This window comes from Asterias rubens, chromosome 19 (genome assembly GCF_902459465.1).
Source record: "Asterias rubens chromosome 19, eAstRub1.3, whole genome shotgun sequence".
Taxonomy (NCBI): Eukaryota; Metazoa; Echinodermata; class Asteroidea; order Forcipulatida; family Asteriidae; genus Asterias; species Asterias rubens.
Genome location: NC_047080.1, coordinates 2,662,724 through 2,677,268, shown reverse-complemented (window position 1 = coordinate 2,677,268; position 14,545 = coordinate 2,662,724). Strand labels below are relative to the sequence as shown.

The 14,545-nt window shown below is 39.3% G+C and overlaps 1 protein-coding gene across 1 annotated transcript; it reads left to right on the top strand.

The window, feature by feature from the left end:
• The first annotated feature begins 716 nt into the window (after positions 1 to 716).
• LOC117303504 (protein zer-1 homolog) lies at positions 717 to 12,193 on the top strand. Its single transcript, XM_033787728.1, has 14 exons — positions 717 to 773; positions 1,800 to 2,551; positions 2,857 to 3,003; positions 3,478 to 3,694; positions 4,303 to 4,446; positions 4,805 to 4,863; positions 5,471 to 5,533; positions 5,916 to 6,186; positions 6,698 to 6,788; positions 7,596 to 7,666; positions 8,109 to 8,218; positions 9,081 to 9,269; positions 10,427 to 10,524; positions 11,384 to 12,193. Exons 2-14 carry the CDS (start codon positions 1,851 to 1,853, stop codon positions 11,548 to 11,550), a joined length of 2,328 nt encoding a protein of 775 aa, XP_033643619.1. The 5' UTR covers positions 717 to 773; positions 1,800 to 1,850; the 3' UTR covers positions 11,551 to 12,193.
• The last annotated feature ends 2,352 nt before the right edge of the window (positions 12,194 to 14,545 follow it).

The window sequence follows — 14,545 nt, the reverse complement described above, 5'->3', positions numbered from 1 at the left end:
TAAATTCAATTGATTTATCAAGTTAAGTTCAGTATTTAACTAATAGTACCGGGAATGTTTTCTTGTGTTTGTAGATTGTTACCTCCATGGCTTGACGTGTGGCAGCGGTGGGCCCAAGTCCCTGGATCTCTGAACCGCTTTGCTCTGCTGAACAAGTGTCAGTGATGAAGCGGGATGTAATGTAAGGATTCACCAAAAACCAACATTTTGAAAATGGGGTGGGATTGGGAAGGAAGTTTTCCCCCATATATGTATTGTTTCAATCAATTAAAACATTTAACCTTGTTGTTAACATTGTATATAAGTATAATATTATGTGAAAACAGGGCCTATGCCTACGTTTTCCCATTTTGTTTGAGCATTTATAAGATGAGCAGCCCGCTCATCATATCAGGGGAGGAGGTTTTCTACCCCTCCCCAGACACTCAGGGGAGGAAGAATTTTACAATAAAAAGTAAGAGGCGAATTTTGTTCACGTTCTCTATTTATTATTTACCCTTAAATTATCACAGGTGGGAAGGGACCCTAGTATCTTGAGATTATTTATAAAGTATTCACTCCCTCGACTAATCGAATCCCTCTCTTTTAAAACTCTTGGCCCCGCCCACATCTTCTGATAGACGGGTCCCTGTCATATTTTTTTTCAATTCGTGTATTTACGGCATTGGCTTATCAGTGTTAGTGAAAACCTACGCTGCTCTATCACACGTCGGGTACCATAGTTCACATGTCAAATCACGAAAGTCCAGAATGCGCTGTTGTTGTTTTTTCAGGTAAGGCCAAGTGATTGTTTGTGATTGATCTTGACATATTTGTACATTTTTTAATTGTGTGGTAATATTTTGATTAAAGGTCCTTATTTCTCTATAATCAGGAATAACGAGCAAAAGTCAGGCAGATTTTAACACAACTGTTGTAAACTTCTTCAGTCCGGGATGTTACTTCTAATCTACTAACTAAGTTCTTGTTTTTCAATTTCGCTAACAGTAACACTCACAGAATGCAGATTAGCAAAGCAGTGAAAAAGTTTGTTGACGTGGCTGACAACAAAAATGAGACCCAAAGCTCAAATACATCTAATTATAACTTGTCTGTCAACAAATGATTTGTATTGATTGTCTTCTAATTTTCGAATCAGTGAATGAAAACAATTCCAAAATAGTATTGATTGATCGATGCACATAGAGTAAGGACTCTATGATCGATGGCATTTAAATTATATTTCCTTTACTTGTGTAATGTGTTGGGGTTTCGTCTTTTTTAGTTTCCTTTGTCTAGTTTGTTGAGTATCCCCAATGGCAGTGTTATTTTGTTTTTAATGAACTGTTTAATTATTTCATGTCAGATGTAATTAATGAACATAAATACTTGTTTGCTTTGACTTATAAATAAATGTATAAATAAAAGGTAAACTAATTGATCTGTCAATAATAATATTAATGGGAATGGTTTGTGATCTCAAATTGTTTACTTTTTAAAAGTGTTATTATGTCAGCGATTAAGTATTAATTCATTGCTGATGATACATGCATGTTGTATACTTTTTTGGGGGGGTGGGAAGGAGTGATGGCTCCTCTTAGAAAAGAAATTATGGTCTCGGAGCCAACTCTCTAAAGTGATTTTTACAAAACACGTCCGCAAGTGTACTAATTCTACATTCGGCTTGTTGGTGTTCAAAACATCACTCTCTGTTACTTAATTTCATCCCTAAAAACTGGATTAAATCACATCTTTTGATGTGTCAACGTTAACCTTTAATATTCACTTGGATTTCAAAAAAAAAATCTTAACTTTTTCAGATGAACAGTTTTGGTTGTTACCATGGAAACGTAACTTATTGATGTTTCACAATGGCCGTCAGTTCCCCTCCTCTCACCGCCCCCAAGTTACTGGATCTCCTCATCGAATACTGCATCACTCACATTGAGACGTTCTGCACTGTCGTCAGCCCCGACAAGACACCAGTTACCGTCTTTAAAGATGTCTTCATCCCTTCCAATATTGCTGACCTTATGGTGGCAAGACTCTGCGACCAAGCCCTTGAGAGGGACAAGATGGATGACCTGATGTCAGTGTTTTGCAACACGGACCAAGTGGCCCTTCAACGTGTGAACCTGAACCGATCAAACATCTCCAACCGAACCATCGCATCGTTGGCTCGTCATAAACTATTTGAACTTAACATAAGTAACTGTCGAGAACTCACGGTTGAATGCCTGCCCGATTTATTTAAACAGACGTCACTTAAAGTCTTGGATATCAGCAAGAACGTTCTTCTTCTAGCTGGGTTCGGACACGACCTCTGTGATTTTCCTTTGGAGAATCTTCGTGTTTTAAACATTGGATTCACTGAGCTGAGCACTGATCAGCTCGAGAGGCTACTCCAACCCCTGGTTAACCTTGTGTCATTAGACCTCTCAAGAGTTTTATTAAAGGGCGACGACCTAACGTTCTTGAGACCCTTGAGTGCTCAGCTACGGTCGTTAGTACTGCATGACTGTAACTTGGTATCGAGTGGTCCAGACTTTCTATGTTCACTAAAGGAGCTAAGGTACTTCATAAATTGATGTTTCAATTTTGGTCTTCTATCTGACCTCTCATTGACTTTAACTATCCATCTGACCTTATATTGACCTTAACTATCCATCTGACCTTATATTGACCTTTACTATCCATCTGACCTTATATTGACCTTAACTATTCATCTGACCTTATTGACCTCAACTATTTATCTGAACTTATATTGACCTCAACTATCCATTTGACCTCATTTTGACTTTAACTATCAGTCTGACCTTACATTGACCTTTACTATCCATCTGACCTCATTGTGGCATAATACCATTTTTCTTGCAGGCATTTGGACATATCCGTTGCGGATTCCAACTTGCCTTTGACATTGACAAATAGCTTCTTGAAGACGATGGTGAAATCGTTGCCTCATCTGAGCTCGCTTGACATCTCTGGCCATTTCATCGAGGCAGGAAAGACGACAACACACAGGTGAGAAGTTGTTTGTAGTTTTTTTTTTATTGTCTTGATTCAAAAACTCCTGAATCTCCTGGTCAACAGGTCATCACAATAGCTGCACCCAAGGCTGTATAGACCTTATCGCAAATACCAATGCGCACGCGCAGACTGTTGAATGAGGTGCATTGTGGGATATATATGGATCAAATTTGGATACCAGCAAGACCACAATGCACCTAATTCCTAGCTTTACGCGCGCGCCCCGGTATTTGCGAAAAGGTCTATTGCCTCTGCAGGCCTTGAACTTGGCTCTTGGAGGGGCTCAGCAATTATTGTTCGTCTGGTAAGGGGCACCTCTATGGGAAATAGTTTGTATTGGAACCTTGTTGACAGCAGAAGCATTGGACACCATAGCATAAGGCATGAATAGTCAATAGTTATTTGGCTCGTTGTTTCACAGTTTTTGACACTGAAGTTTTGTTGTTTGTTTTTTATTTCCTTGAGCAGAGAGGAGACAAAAGATCACATCTCTCTGGATGAAGTTGAACTTAAAGACAAAACAGACACCGTGGAGAATGAAGATTCCGTATATCAAGGGGCAGATGGGGACACACAGAGGATGAAGTGCAGCATTGCAGGCCTCCGTGGTTTATCCAAACCGTTGGAATTTCTTGGACTGTTAGGGTTGGACGAGAGTGAGTTGGAACACCTTCCAGCCATAAAGGTTAGTCTTTAAGCTCGGTTCATACTTCCTGCGAATGTGAAGTGAATTCATATTGCATTCGTAGGAAGTATGAAACAGGATTTACTCACATTGGGACAACGGGAGAATTTGGGGATGCTTGGTTGCAGCAGACTTACCAGGTAAAATCCATTGTTCTCGGTCATTTGCGCATGCTCAGAACTATGTAAGCAATGGAAATTTACCTGGTAAGTCTGCTGCCACCTAGTGTCCCAAAGTCTCCCATTTTAGGTTTTAAGACCTCAACTATCCAAGACCAAGACTGTAGGTGTTGGGGCAAAAAGACCAAACCCCAAAACAAGACATGTTCTGTATTGCTACTTGTTGTACTGTCGAGTAGTAGACTTTGGAATTCTTAGTTCTGAAAAGAACTGTCCTGCTTATTAAGTGCTACCTGGGGAGGTAGAAAAATCAAGACAATTACTTAGTGGATCGGGGATGTTCTTATTTTAAACAACTTCACTGCCATGGAGTGAGTTCTATAATTTGTCTCAATGTTTCGACTAGCCTGCTCTAGTCAACTTCAAGGATGAAATACTTATGAACATTTCTTAACCTTGAAGGTTCACAATTTTGATTGATGTTTTCAGGTAGCTGGCGTCTTCAGCGAGGATCAGATTCTGAATACTATTGAGGTGTACCTGAAGAGAAGGTCGTACCTCCTTGAGGGATTGAACAGTTTCTTTGAACTCTTGCGTGCCGTCGAGTGTGTCAATCCATCCAGAGCAGTGGAGGTAATTTTACTGATAACCTTTTGACCTTTAACCCTTCATGGCATGTCAATGTCAAGTGGTTTGGTGCATCGGACTCCTGTTTTGGTTGCTGATTCATCAGGGTGTGGGTTCCTGGTCATGACACTTGTTACTGTTAACCTTTGACCTTTTGTCCTTCATTACGTGTCAAGGCCAAGTGGTTAAATAATAGTAATAATAATACTAGTAATAATAACAATACAGCATTTATAAGGCGCACTTTCCTGTAAACCATTTGAAGGTGACGGTCTAGTAGAAATTAGTAGGAATTCGACCAAAGTGTCAATTTGAAAAATGAATGGTTAAATTGTTTGTTTTTTATGATTTTACCCCAAAATAGCTCATCTTGGCCGCAATGAGGTACTGCCCAAGAGATAACCAGGTCCAGGTGTCAGGAAGGTAGGGAAGAAACAGACAAACAAACAGACAGCCCGACTAAGATACAGACTGACAGCAAAACGACTGTGCAAACTTCTGTAACATTGTTTATGTTGTACTAATTACAAAAAGTTCATTTGAGAACCATTTATTCTGTGAAATACTTCCCTCTGAAATGATGTAATATTCAAGAAAACCTATTTTAAAAAAAAAGTGCATCAGCTGGTTTTGGTTGATACTACTAAAATAAGTGACAATGTGTTTACATGCTGAAAATTATGCATGTTTTGTTGACTCTTTTCTGCTGACTGAGTAAGGTTAGTAGTCAAACCAACCACACTACTCACATGTACAACTTATGACTGCGTCCTGCTCCTTTCTACTTAGCAAACAAAAATTCATCAATATTTATTGATTTTTGCTTAGCAGAAGTTAGCAGGATACCAGTCACAGATTGTTTATGTGACATGGTAGTTTGGCTGGTAACCATATTCTGGCAAACATAACTTTGTTTGGCTTGGCTTCTTTATGTGCTTTAAGTAGTTTTGTGAAATTTGGCCCAGGCGATGAGATGGCCAGTTTGACTCCTGTGAATTTGTATGAATGTTTGCTCATTTTTTGTTTCCAGCGCCTCCTTGTATCATCTGACGAGAGGTACTTACAACAATCAACTCAGCATACACCACAGACAGTAAGCTAGCTACCTGTTTTCAAATACCTATGTTAAAATATGAGATCAAAGGTTGGGTTCGGGTAAGGGCAGGCCTTTAACTTTGCTCTTGAATGGGCAAAGCAGTTGTCCTCCGGTAAGGGGCACTTCTATAGGGAAAATGTAAGTTTAATTAAAACCTTGCAGAGGCTCAGGGCACTTCATTTCATTTCATTTTATTTGCCAGCAAACATGAAAAAACACATACAAACACATGTATTTTTGTTATTTTTTATTTATAGTTTAGAGCAATCATAACATGTCTCCTGGATGCAATAGAGACGATAACAGACAGCATGACAGCAATCCATGGCACCACTGCAATTACTGTTTTTTTTCCTTTCTTTTTTTCTTTCTTTTTTAGAGCAATCATAACATGTCTCCTGGATGCAATAGAGACGATAACAGACAGCATGACACTCCTCCAGAACTGTGGACTCACCCTCTTAAACTTCCGCATCCCGGATGAATTCCGCTGGCAGTTTGAACGCGTCGTCAAGAACCTGGTAAAGTTAGCCCAGACGGAAGATCCCCACGGTCTCCTGCAGAGGATTTACGTTCACATGTGTAACTCTATTGTCTGCCATGTGGAAGGAGAGCAGAAACTGCTTGTAGGAAGACTAGGTATCATTAAGGTGAGAACTCAAACTCTCTCATTTTAAAGCTTCAATCTGAAATGCCACATCGTCATTAGTAACCCCCCTCCCCCATCCCCCACACCTACCAAAACTTGTAAACATCTGCAACCGTGGACCCCCTATTGTCCCTCTTTTTTTAAAATTTGTTATTTTTTTTGCCAACATCTCCCATTAGTTTTGTACACGTTTTCAAACTGGACCTTTCCCCGAACTGTGGACCCTATCTCTTTAGCTATAGGTCCCGTGTATACCTACTCACACAAACAAAGCTCAGTGTTGCAGTCACTGTGTGGACATACCTTTGTTCTGTACACTTATGGAAAATTACATAATTCAACATTGTAGATGTTGTTTTGATGTCCACATAGTGTTTCAAGTCCCGACATTATGTGGACCTCTTTTGTTCTCAGGTCCACACTGTGTAGTGTTAAAACAACACCTCACAAAGCCAGTATGTTCCCCTTGTCGATGATTGACAATTATAAGATAATTGGTTCATTTTCCATAGTGTATGCTGAGTCTGATTACGGATAGGCTGGAGAGGAACAGGTGTGATGAGGTCATGGAGACAGCGTGGAGCACCCTGTGGAATGTAACAGGTGATTGACAATAGTACATGATATCAATGGTGTAAGGGACTGGACATTATTGGTAATTGTCAAAGACCAGTCTTCTCAATTTGTGTATCTCAACATATGCATAAAACAACAAACCTTTCAAAACTTGGTTTCATTTGATAATCGAAGTTGCATGAAAATAATGAAAGAATACAATACAATACAAAAGGCATTTATATACCGCTGTTTCATTTAGATCACAGCGGTTGATAAAGCTGGGTGAAACAAATTAAATTGTAGGCCTTTTCTTTAACATCTGAAGTGATGTTGCTGAGCTCAATGTCTGATCAGCAGCGGATTGTAGAGTGCGTTGGAAAACTTTGTGCTCAGTAAGTCTGGTTTTATCTGTAGATGAACGAAAGCCATGCGTGAATTGTTTCTCAGATTTCTGAGGGTTGGTGTCCATTTGTGAATGTCGCTAAATGAGGATCGATTCAACATTCTTGTGAATGAGCCTTCACAGCTGGTTGCTGTTTTCTCAGCAAGTAGACACTGTATTCAGCTGAAAGTTGCACATGTGACTTTCATTCCATCTTTCTTTGTAATGTTGTCTATAAATCAATGTTACAGTGACAACAAATGTAACTGTGGCTATACCTTTAAACTTTGACCTGCAGCCGATTTCAAGAAACGCTGGGATTATTCCTATCTCGAGTTAGGACGAGAAAAGCGTCCTAAAACGCATCCTAACTAGGAGTTTGGTGAAATCGGTGGCAGTAACCGATAAATACTCATTAATCTTGTATATTTATGGTCTTGGTTCCTTGGTTTTATCTAATCATTCTACAGATGAAACTGCTGACAACTGTCAGATGTTTTTGGACGGCAAGGGAATGGAACTGTTCATCAGATGCAGAGAGGTCAGTTTATCAGTTAGTTTAGATTTTCACGTGCAAAGGAAAACAAGCAACACAATTCTTGTCTTCCACTATCTCTTGTTGGTGTTTCTGTCAGCTAAGTGTCACAACACTTGCCAACTTGTATTCGAAAGCCTACTTGTTATAAAGATGGTAATGGGCAAAATTAAGGGTGGAAAATTTGAATTTTCAAATTGGACATTTGAATTTCTGTTGTTGACAAAAACCAAACGCAGACTTGACGTGTAATACTTACATTATTCCTGAACTCTCACTTGCTAAAACTATGTTGACAAATTTGAATCTACAAAGATCGCCTAAATGTAAATTTTGGACATTAAAATTTCCGTTGTTGACAAAAACAGTCCCCCTAGCTTTAACACCTACATTAATCCTGAACTCTAAATTGGCTAACCAGTATCTCTCCCTATGACTGCTCCAACAGGCATTCCCAGACAAACCAGAGCTTCTTAGGAATATGATGGGATTGATCGGTAACGTCGCTGAGGTCCAAGGACTCCGCCCACATCTCATGAATTATGCATCAGTCTTCATGTAAGGCTAAGATAGTGATCATAAATTTAATTTCACCCACATTATTTTAACATGAGTTTTGAGACTTGTAATGTTTTTGTTCACGTTCATAAGGACCCCATCTATTTGAAAATGTTTGGATTACAAAACTGAATTTGACCTTGGAGCCTCTCTTTAAAGGGACTGGACACCTTTGGTAATTGTCAAAGACCAGGGGCCAATTTCATAGGGCTGCTTAAGCGAAAAATTTGCTTAAGCACGAAAATAGCTCGCTTATTTTACACATGTTACTGGCCAAAATGTCATGCCATATACATTGCTTATGACTAGTATTTAGCTGTTGTTTACTTAGCATAACAATTGAGTGGGGTCTTGGCCGGTAATCTGATTTTACTAAGCAATGAATTTTTTGCATAAGCAAAATTTTGTGCTTAAGCAGCTCTATGAAATTGGGCCCAGTCCTCTCACTTGGTGTATCTCAACATATTACATAAAGTAACAAACCTGTGAAAATTGAAACTCAATTGGTCGTCGAAGTTCCGAGAGAATAATGGCAGAAAAAGCACCCTTGTCGCACAAGTTATGTGCTTTCAGATGCTAGTCTCGAATTTAACTCAAATATTTTAGTCAGAAAATACTTCTTTCTCAAAAACTACGTTACCTCAGAGGGAGCCGTTTCTCACAACGTTTTATGCTATCAACATCTCCCCATTGCTCGTTAAAAAGTAAGTTTTTGTGCTAACAATTAGTTTGAGTAATTACGGTACCAATAGTGTCTAGTGGCTAATTTTCATAATTGTGTGGATTGTAAAGAAATCTTTAGGACCATATTTACCCACGATATTTGATGACAATTCTTAAGACGTTTCTTTCTCATACTTAGGGAGCTCCTTGGGGATTGGAGCGACGGTATCGAGGTAAGCTACAACGCTGCAGGTACCCTCGCCCACATCGCTGCCGATGGTCCGTCCACCTGGAGCATCGAGCACCCTCAACGATGTGAGGTCCTGCAACAGATGACCACAGCCATCGACTCCTGGGAGTTGAACACACAGAGGAATATCAACTATAGGTGAGGGGCTATGAGTAGCTATATCTCTGAAATTCTTTAACTCAGCCAATTTCTTAGAGCTGCTTAAAGACCAGTCTTCTCACTTAGTGTATATCAACTTATGCATAAAATAACAAACCTGTGAAAATTTGAGCTCAATTGGTCGTCGAATTTGGGAGATAATAATGAAAGAATGAACACCCTTGCCACACGAAGTTGTGTGCATTTAGATGGTTGATTTCGTGACCTCAAATTCTAAATCTGTGGTCTCAAAATCAAATTTTTTGAAAATTACTTCTTTCTCAAAAACTATGTCACTTTCAGAGGGAGCTGTTTCTCACAATGTTTTATACCATCAACCACTCCCCATCACTCGTCACCAAGTGAGGTTTTATGCTAATAATTATTTTGAGTAATTACCAATAGTGTCCTCTGCCTTCAAGTACAAAAATTAGCTAGGCACATCAAAATGTTTATTACCAGACTGAGATTACCAACCAAATTACCATTTCACATATTTTGCAATGTGTGACTGGTTTCTCTGCTGAATTGCAGCTCTATGCTACCGGGCCCTAGGCTTGATTTCACAAGACAATACAATTCATTGTAAGGACAAATTGTCTGCATTACCATAGTGATTTGTGTTGTGACATCACACTTTACTAAGCAACTGTGATTGATTTGCAGTTCTGATCAATCTTTAGCTCTTTGGGAAATTATACTCAGGTGTATATTTTCCCTCCATGGCCCAAGACTCCATGCACCTCTCTTGTCTGATAATTTGTGGCATAAGGCCGAGTAAAAAAAAACATGTTTCACGTCCGGGTTTTTCAAAAAAAGGAGGAAGAGGGGCTTTTTATTTTTTATTTTTTATTTCAAGATGGCCGCCATTCTTTGTTAAAATGTCAAATATCCATTGTTTTTTCTACTTCTGAAATACACAAAACATAAATGAAACAATTTAGTCGAGGCATTCAGACAAGACATTCAGATTGTTTTGCTGAGATCATTTAAAATAACCCTATTTAAAAAAAAATAATAATAATAATGTGCATAAAAATATAAAATAAAAAATAAAATAAAAAAGGAGGCGGCCTGTAAAAAGGAAGCGGGCGGGGACGCGAAACATGTTTTTTATTTTTTACTTGGCCTAACATATTGATGTCTGATCCCTTCAGATCCTTTGGACCTATCCTCCGCTTGCTGTTGGTTGAGCATACACCGGTCGTACAACACTGGGCTGTGTGGGCTCTCGCCAACCTATGCACCGTCTCACGTAAGTTTCACAGTCCCTTCTGGGTTTTTGTTTCAGAAAATGTTGCCATCAGCAGACATGTAGATGCATTTGCCACATTGTTTTTGCTTTGTTTTATTTTAATCTTATCTCCCTAAATAGTCTAACAGGCTAAGGCCGTGTCCGAAACGACGACTTCGGCTACAGCTACGTCTAGATCAGCGCATCTACCAGTGTTGAAGAATAGCAGACGCGCGCAATCTAGCCGTAGCTGTAGCCGAAGTCGCCGTTTCGGACACGGCCTTAGAACTTCACTCTTGAAAGGGGCACTTGGTAAGGGGCACTTATTTGAGGAAGTTGTACCTTTGCAAAGGGCACCGGAGTAAAAGCACAGGGCAGCCTTGCAAAGGGCACCGGAGTAAAAGCACAGGGCAGCCTTGCAAAGGGCACCGGAGTAAAAGCACAGGGCAGCCTTGCAAAGGGCACCGGAGTAAAAGCACAGGGCAGCCTTGCAAAGGGCACCGGAGTAAAAGCACAGGGCAGCCTTGCAAAGGGCACCGGAGTAAAAGCACAGGGCAGCACTGCAAAGGGCACCGGAGTAAAAGCACAGGGCAGCCTTGCAAAGGGCACCGGAGTAAAAGCACAGGGCAGCACTGCAAAGGGCACCGGAGTAAAAGCACAGGACAGCCTTGCAAAGGGCACCGGAGTAAAAGCACAGGGCAGCCTTGCACTTACTGAGGGTGTTGTGGATTAAATTTGAGGCCTGGTCTACCTTTCAGACCTACAGGTATTGGTCTTAGTCCTCAAAACTCAGTTTTGTCCTGCGTCGCAGATTTTCGTGTTTCAAAGGTACAAAGTAAGTTTGTCTGACTCACATTGATTTTTGGCTTGCATTTTCCAGCTTCCAAGTACTGTAAACTTCTGGAGAAGGAAGAAGGACTCCCGCTGCTCAAGGAGGTATGCAATAACCCGAGAACTATCCCCATCGTCAGAAGGTTAGCCCAACAAACGCTTCAACTTGTTGAGGAGAATCGCGAGGAGCAACCTTGTAGCGTACATGTTGTTTAAACATGTATCACGCTGTCTGTAACACATAGAGTTTTATTGAAATTAAAAATTATATTATATACACAGCTTAGTTGCCATGGTGGCAGTATTGAATAGAAACAAAAAGCCATAGATAAAACAGTAGTTTGTTATATTTTAAGTGCTTTACTTTTAATATCTTGATTCTGATAATAGTAAGCATATCAGTAGCAGTAGTGTCGACAATAATTATTACCAATGGTGCATGGAATAATGATTCAAAGACAGTAACAGAATCAGCAGTTTGTCGACAAAGGTTATAACATATCTTGATTCAATAATAGTAAGCAGGCCAATACAGAAGCAGCAGTTTGTTAATTTAACAAAGAATGTACCATATCTTGATTCAAAAACAAATTAAAGAGTGCTATACGCACATTGTTGTAATAACGGTAAAAACAAAATGGTATTATTTATCCTTGAGGCAAATTTGAAATTTATTATTTATGATGTACATTATCTTGATTCAACGACAGTAGTAAAGGCCATTGCCGAGTCAATGGCTTTGAGAGTAGCTATGGTTGGAATGCTGTTGCTGACGAAGCCCAGTGGATTATAAGTAATTTTCCACAAATGTGATTTGAGACCTCGGGAAATAGATTTTGAGGTCTCGAAATCAAGCACACAACTTTCTTTCATTATTATCTCGCAACTCCGACACCCAATTGAGCTCAAATTTTCGCAGGTCTGTTATTTAATGCATATGTTGAGATACACCAAGTTAGAAGACTACATGGTCTTTGACAATTACCAATAGTGTCCAGTGTAATAGATGTTAAATTTGCATCGGGGATAAAGTTTTTTTGTTTTTTTTGTTTACCCATACACCGATGTGTGTTAGCACTGTATACTCAGTACTTTCCCGAGTCCTGTGAAAAAATATCACAGGCATGTTACTCGAGTGGGATTCGAACCCTTGCAATTCTAGAGCAGTGTTTTACCAACTAGACTACCGAGGTTGCCTGGTAGCTAGAGGCAGTTTGAATCCTATGTTTTGGCAGTGGGTACTGCAACGATATAATAGATGTTAAATTTGCATCAGGGATAAAGAATATTAATTTTTTTTTTTTTTTACCCATACACCAATGTGTGTTAGCACTGTATACTCGGTACTTTCCCCGAGTCCTGTGAAAAAATATCACAGGCATGTAACTCAGGTGGATTCGAACCCACGACCCTTGCAATTCTAGAGCAGTTTCTTACCAACTAGACTACCGAGGTTGCCCGGTAGCCAGAGGCAGTTCGAATCCTATGTTATGGCAGCGGGTACCGCAACGATATGGGTACCGCAACGTGTCCAGTGACTTTAAGTTATACCAGCAGTAGCAGTATTTGCAATTAAAACAAACACTAAACCTTTGTATAATGTATGTTGTAGTTCATATAGATAATTTTTATAACAGCTTGCATGAGTTACATCATAGAAATTTATAAAATAAGTAAATATTATGCATGTAGCTTCCAAAATTATTTAATATTGGTGAAGGTGTCATTTTCAATCAAACAGGAAAAATATATCTTGATTTTTGTGATCGCTTGGTTCATTCTTAATAAGGTAAAAGTGTTTTTTTTTTTACTGAATACAGAGATATTGATGCCAGTGAGTTATGATGTAATTTAAACAAAACCTTTTTTTTGTAGATTGATTGATTGATCGTATCATATTGTAAGAAATATATTATACTTGGAAAGCAAAGCTGTTGTAATAAAACATTATGGAAAGATATTTCTATTTCACAGTATTTTTATTTTGTCATTTGTCAGAAATGTTTGAGCCAGTTCATCCCTTTCCCCATAGAAGCAACTATTTAGCTTTATTGTCAATACAGCGGTGTTGTCTGGGTGGATTTTTTTCTTACTAAGTGCATCAAGGGTGCACCCCACTATATAGGAAGAAAACAGAGCATCAGCCTCTTTATCATTATGTAGCAGGCCCTGGACTTACGGATGAACAGATTTTGAGGGCCAGATATGGAAGTTAATAGGTTTGAATTGGTTCATTGTGCGGTAAGTATGGCGCCATCTACTGGTAGTTGTCACGGCAATTAAACTTTTTGGTTTATCCGACAGGGATATGGTCAAAATTTTAACGTTATTTTAATAATAAACACAATGTATTTATCAATAAACAATTACAATATTTATAATAATACGAAGGCTTTAACAGAAAGGAATTCCATTCTATTTTTAATCCTTTACACAAAAGCGTGAAAATTCTTGCGCTGGATTTGTCAGTTTATGACAATGCGTCGAAGCATTCAACAAAAATTATCAATAAATGAATTGTTATTCCAATAGATATGTTCTTTGTCATCGGCTCGATGTGACGAATAAATACAAACAAGAAACCTTGTCACTGCAACCATTATTATTTCGGCTAATCTCGTCTGACGCCTAATTGTGGCTAATCTCGTCTGACGCCTAATTGTGTCATTCTGATGGCTCGACAGGTGGTGCATATAAAGGGCGTGGTCATCTGTGATGAGATGTGTGTCTGTATTATTGTCTTAAAGGGATTGTCAGTCTTATATTGTGAATGCTTTGTCGTTTGTCTAATACACAGTTAAGTTAAGTTAATCAACAATCAAAACTCGACACGTATATAGTAGGCCCGATTTGACGACAGAGGGTAAAACCTCCCTCCCAGACCCTCTCGCCGGCAGCTTGTTTTTTTTCTCCAAACGGCATTGCAATGATTTGGTAAACGAGCAGGCCAATTTCTTGATGACGTAATTTTGACGTAGAGAGCCAATCACAGCGGCAGTGGGAAAAATATTGCAATGTCGTTTGGGGGGGAATCAACCCGGCACACTCCCCCCCCCTTAAGTCCCAAACACACTGAATACACTACGGATAAAGCCTTTAAGCACAACTAGACAACACACAATTCGTCTTCTTCTTGGAAGCGAGTGCACCTGTTATTTTCACAAGTTTGTTTGGGATCAAACGTCGGGATGAACGTACTCTTCGGAGAATC

Bases quoted from the DNA above. Each gene is read 5' to 3' on its own strand.
- LOC117303504 (XM_033787728.1), top strand. From the start codon at position 1,851: ATGGCCGTCAGTTCCCCTCCTCTCACCGCCCCCAAGTTACTGGATCTC. The intron at 3,695-4,302 runs GTTAGTCTTTAA...TGATGTTTTCAG, and splicing joins AACACCTTCCAGCCATAAAG to GTAGCTGGCGTCTTCAGCGA. The intron at 10,525-11,383 runs GTAAGTTTCACA...TGCATTTTCCAG, and splicing joins CAACCTATGCACCGTCTCAC to CTTCCAAGTACTGTAAACTT.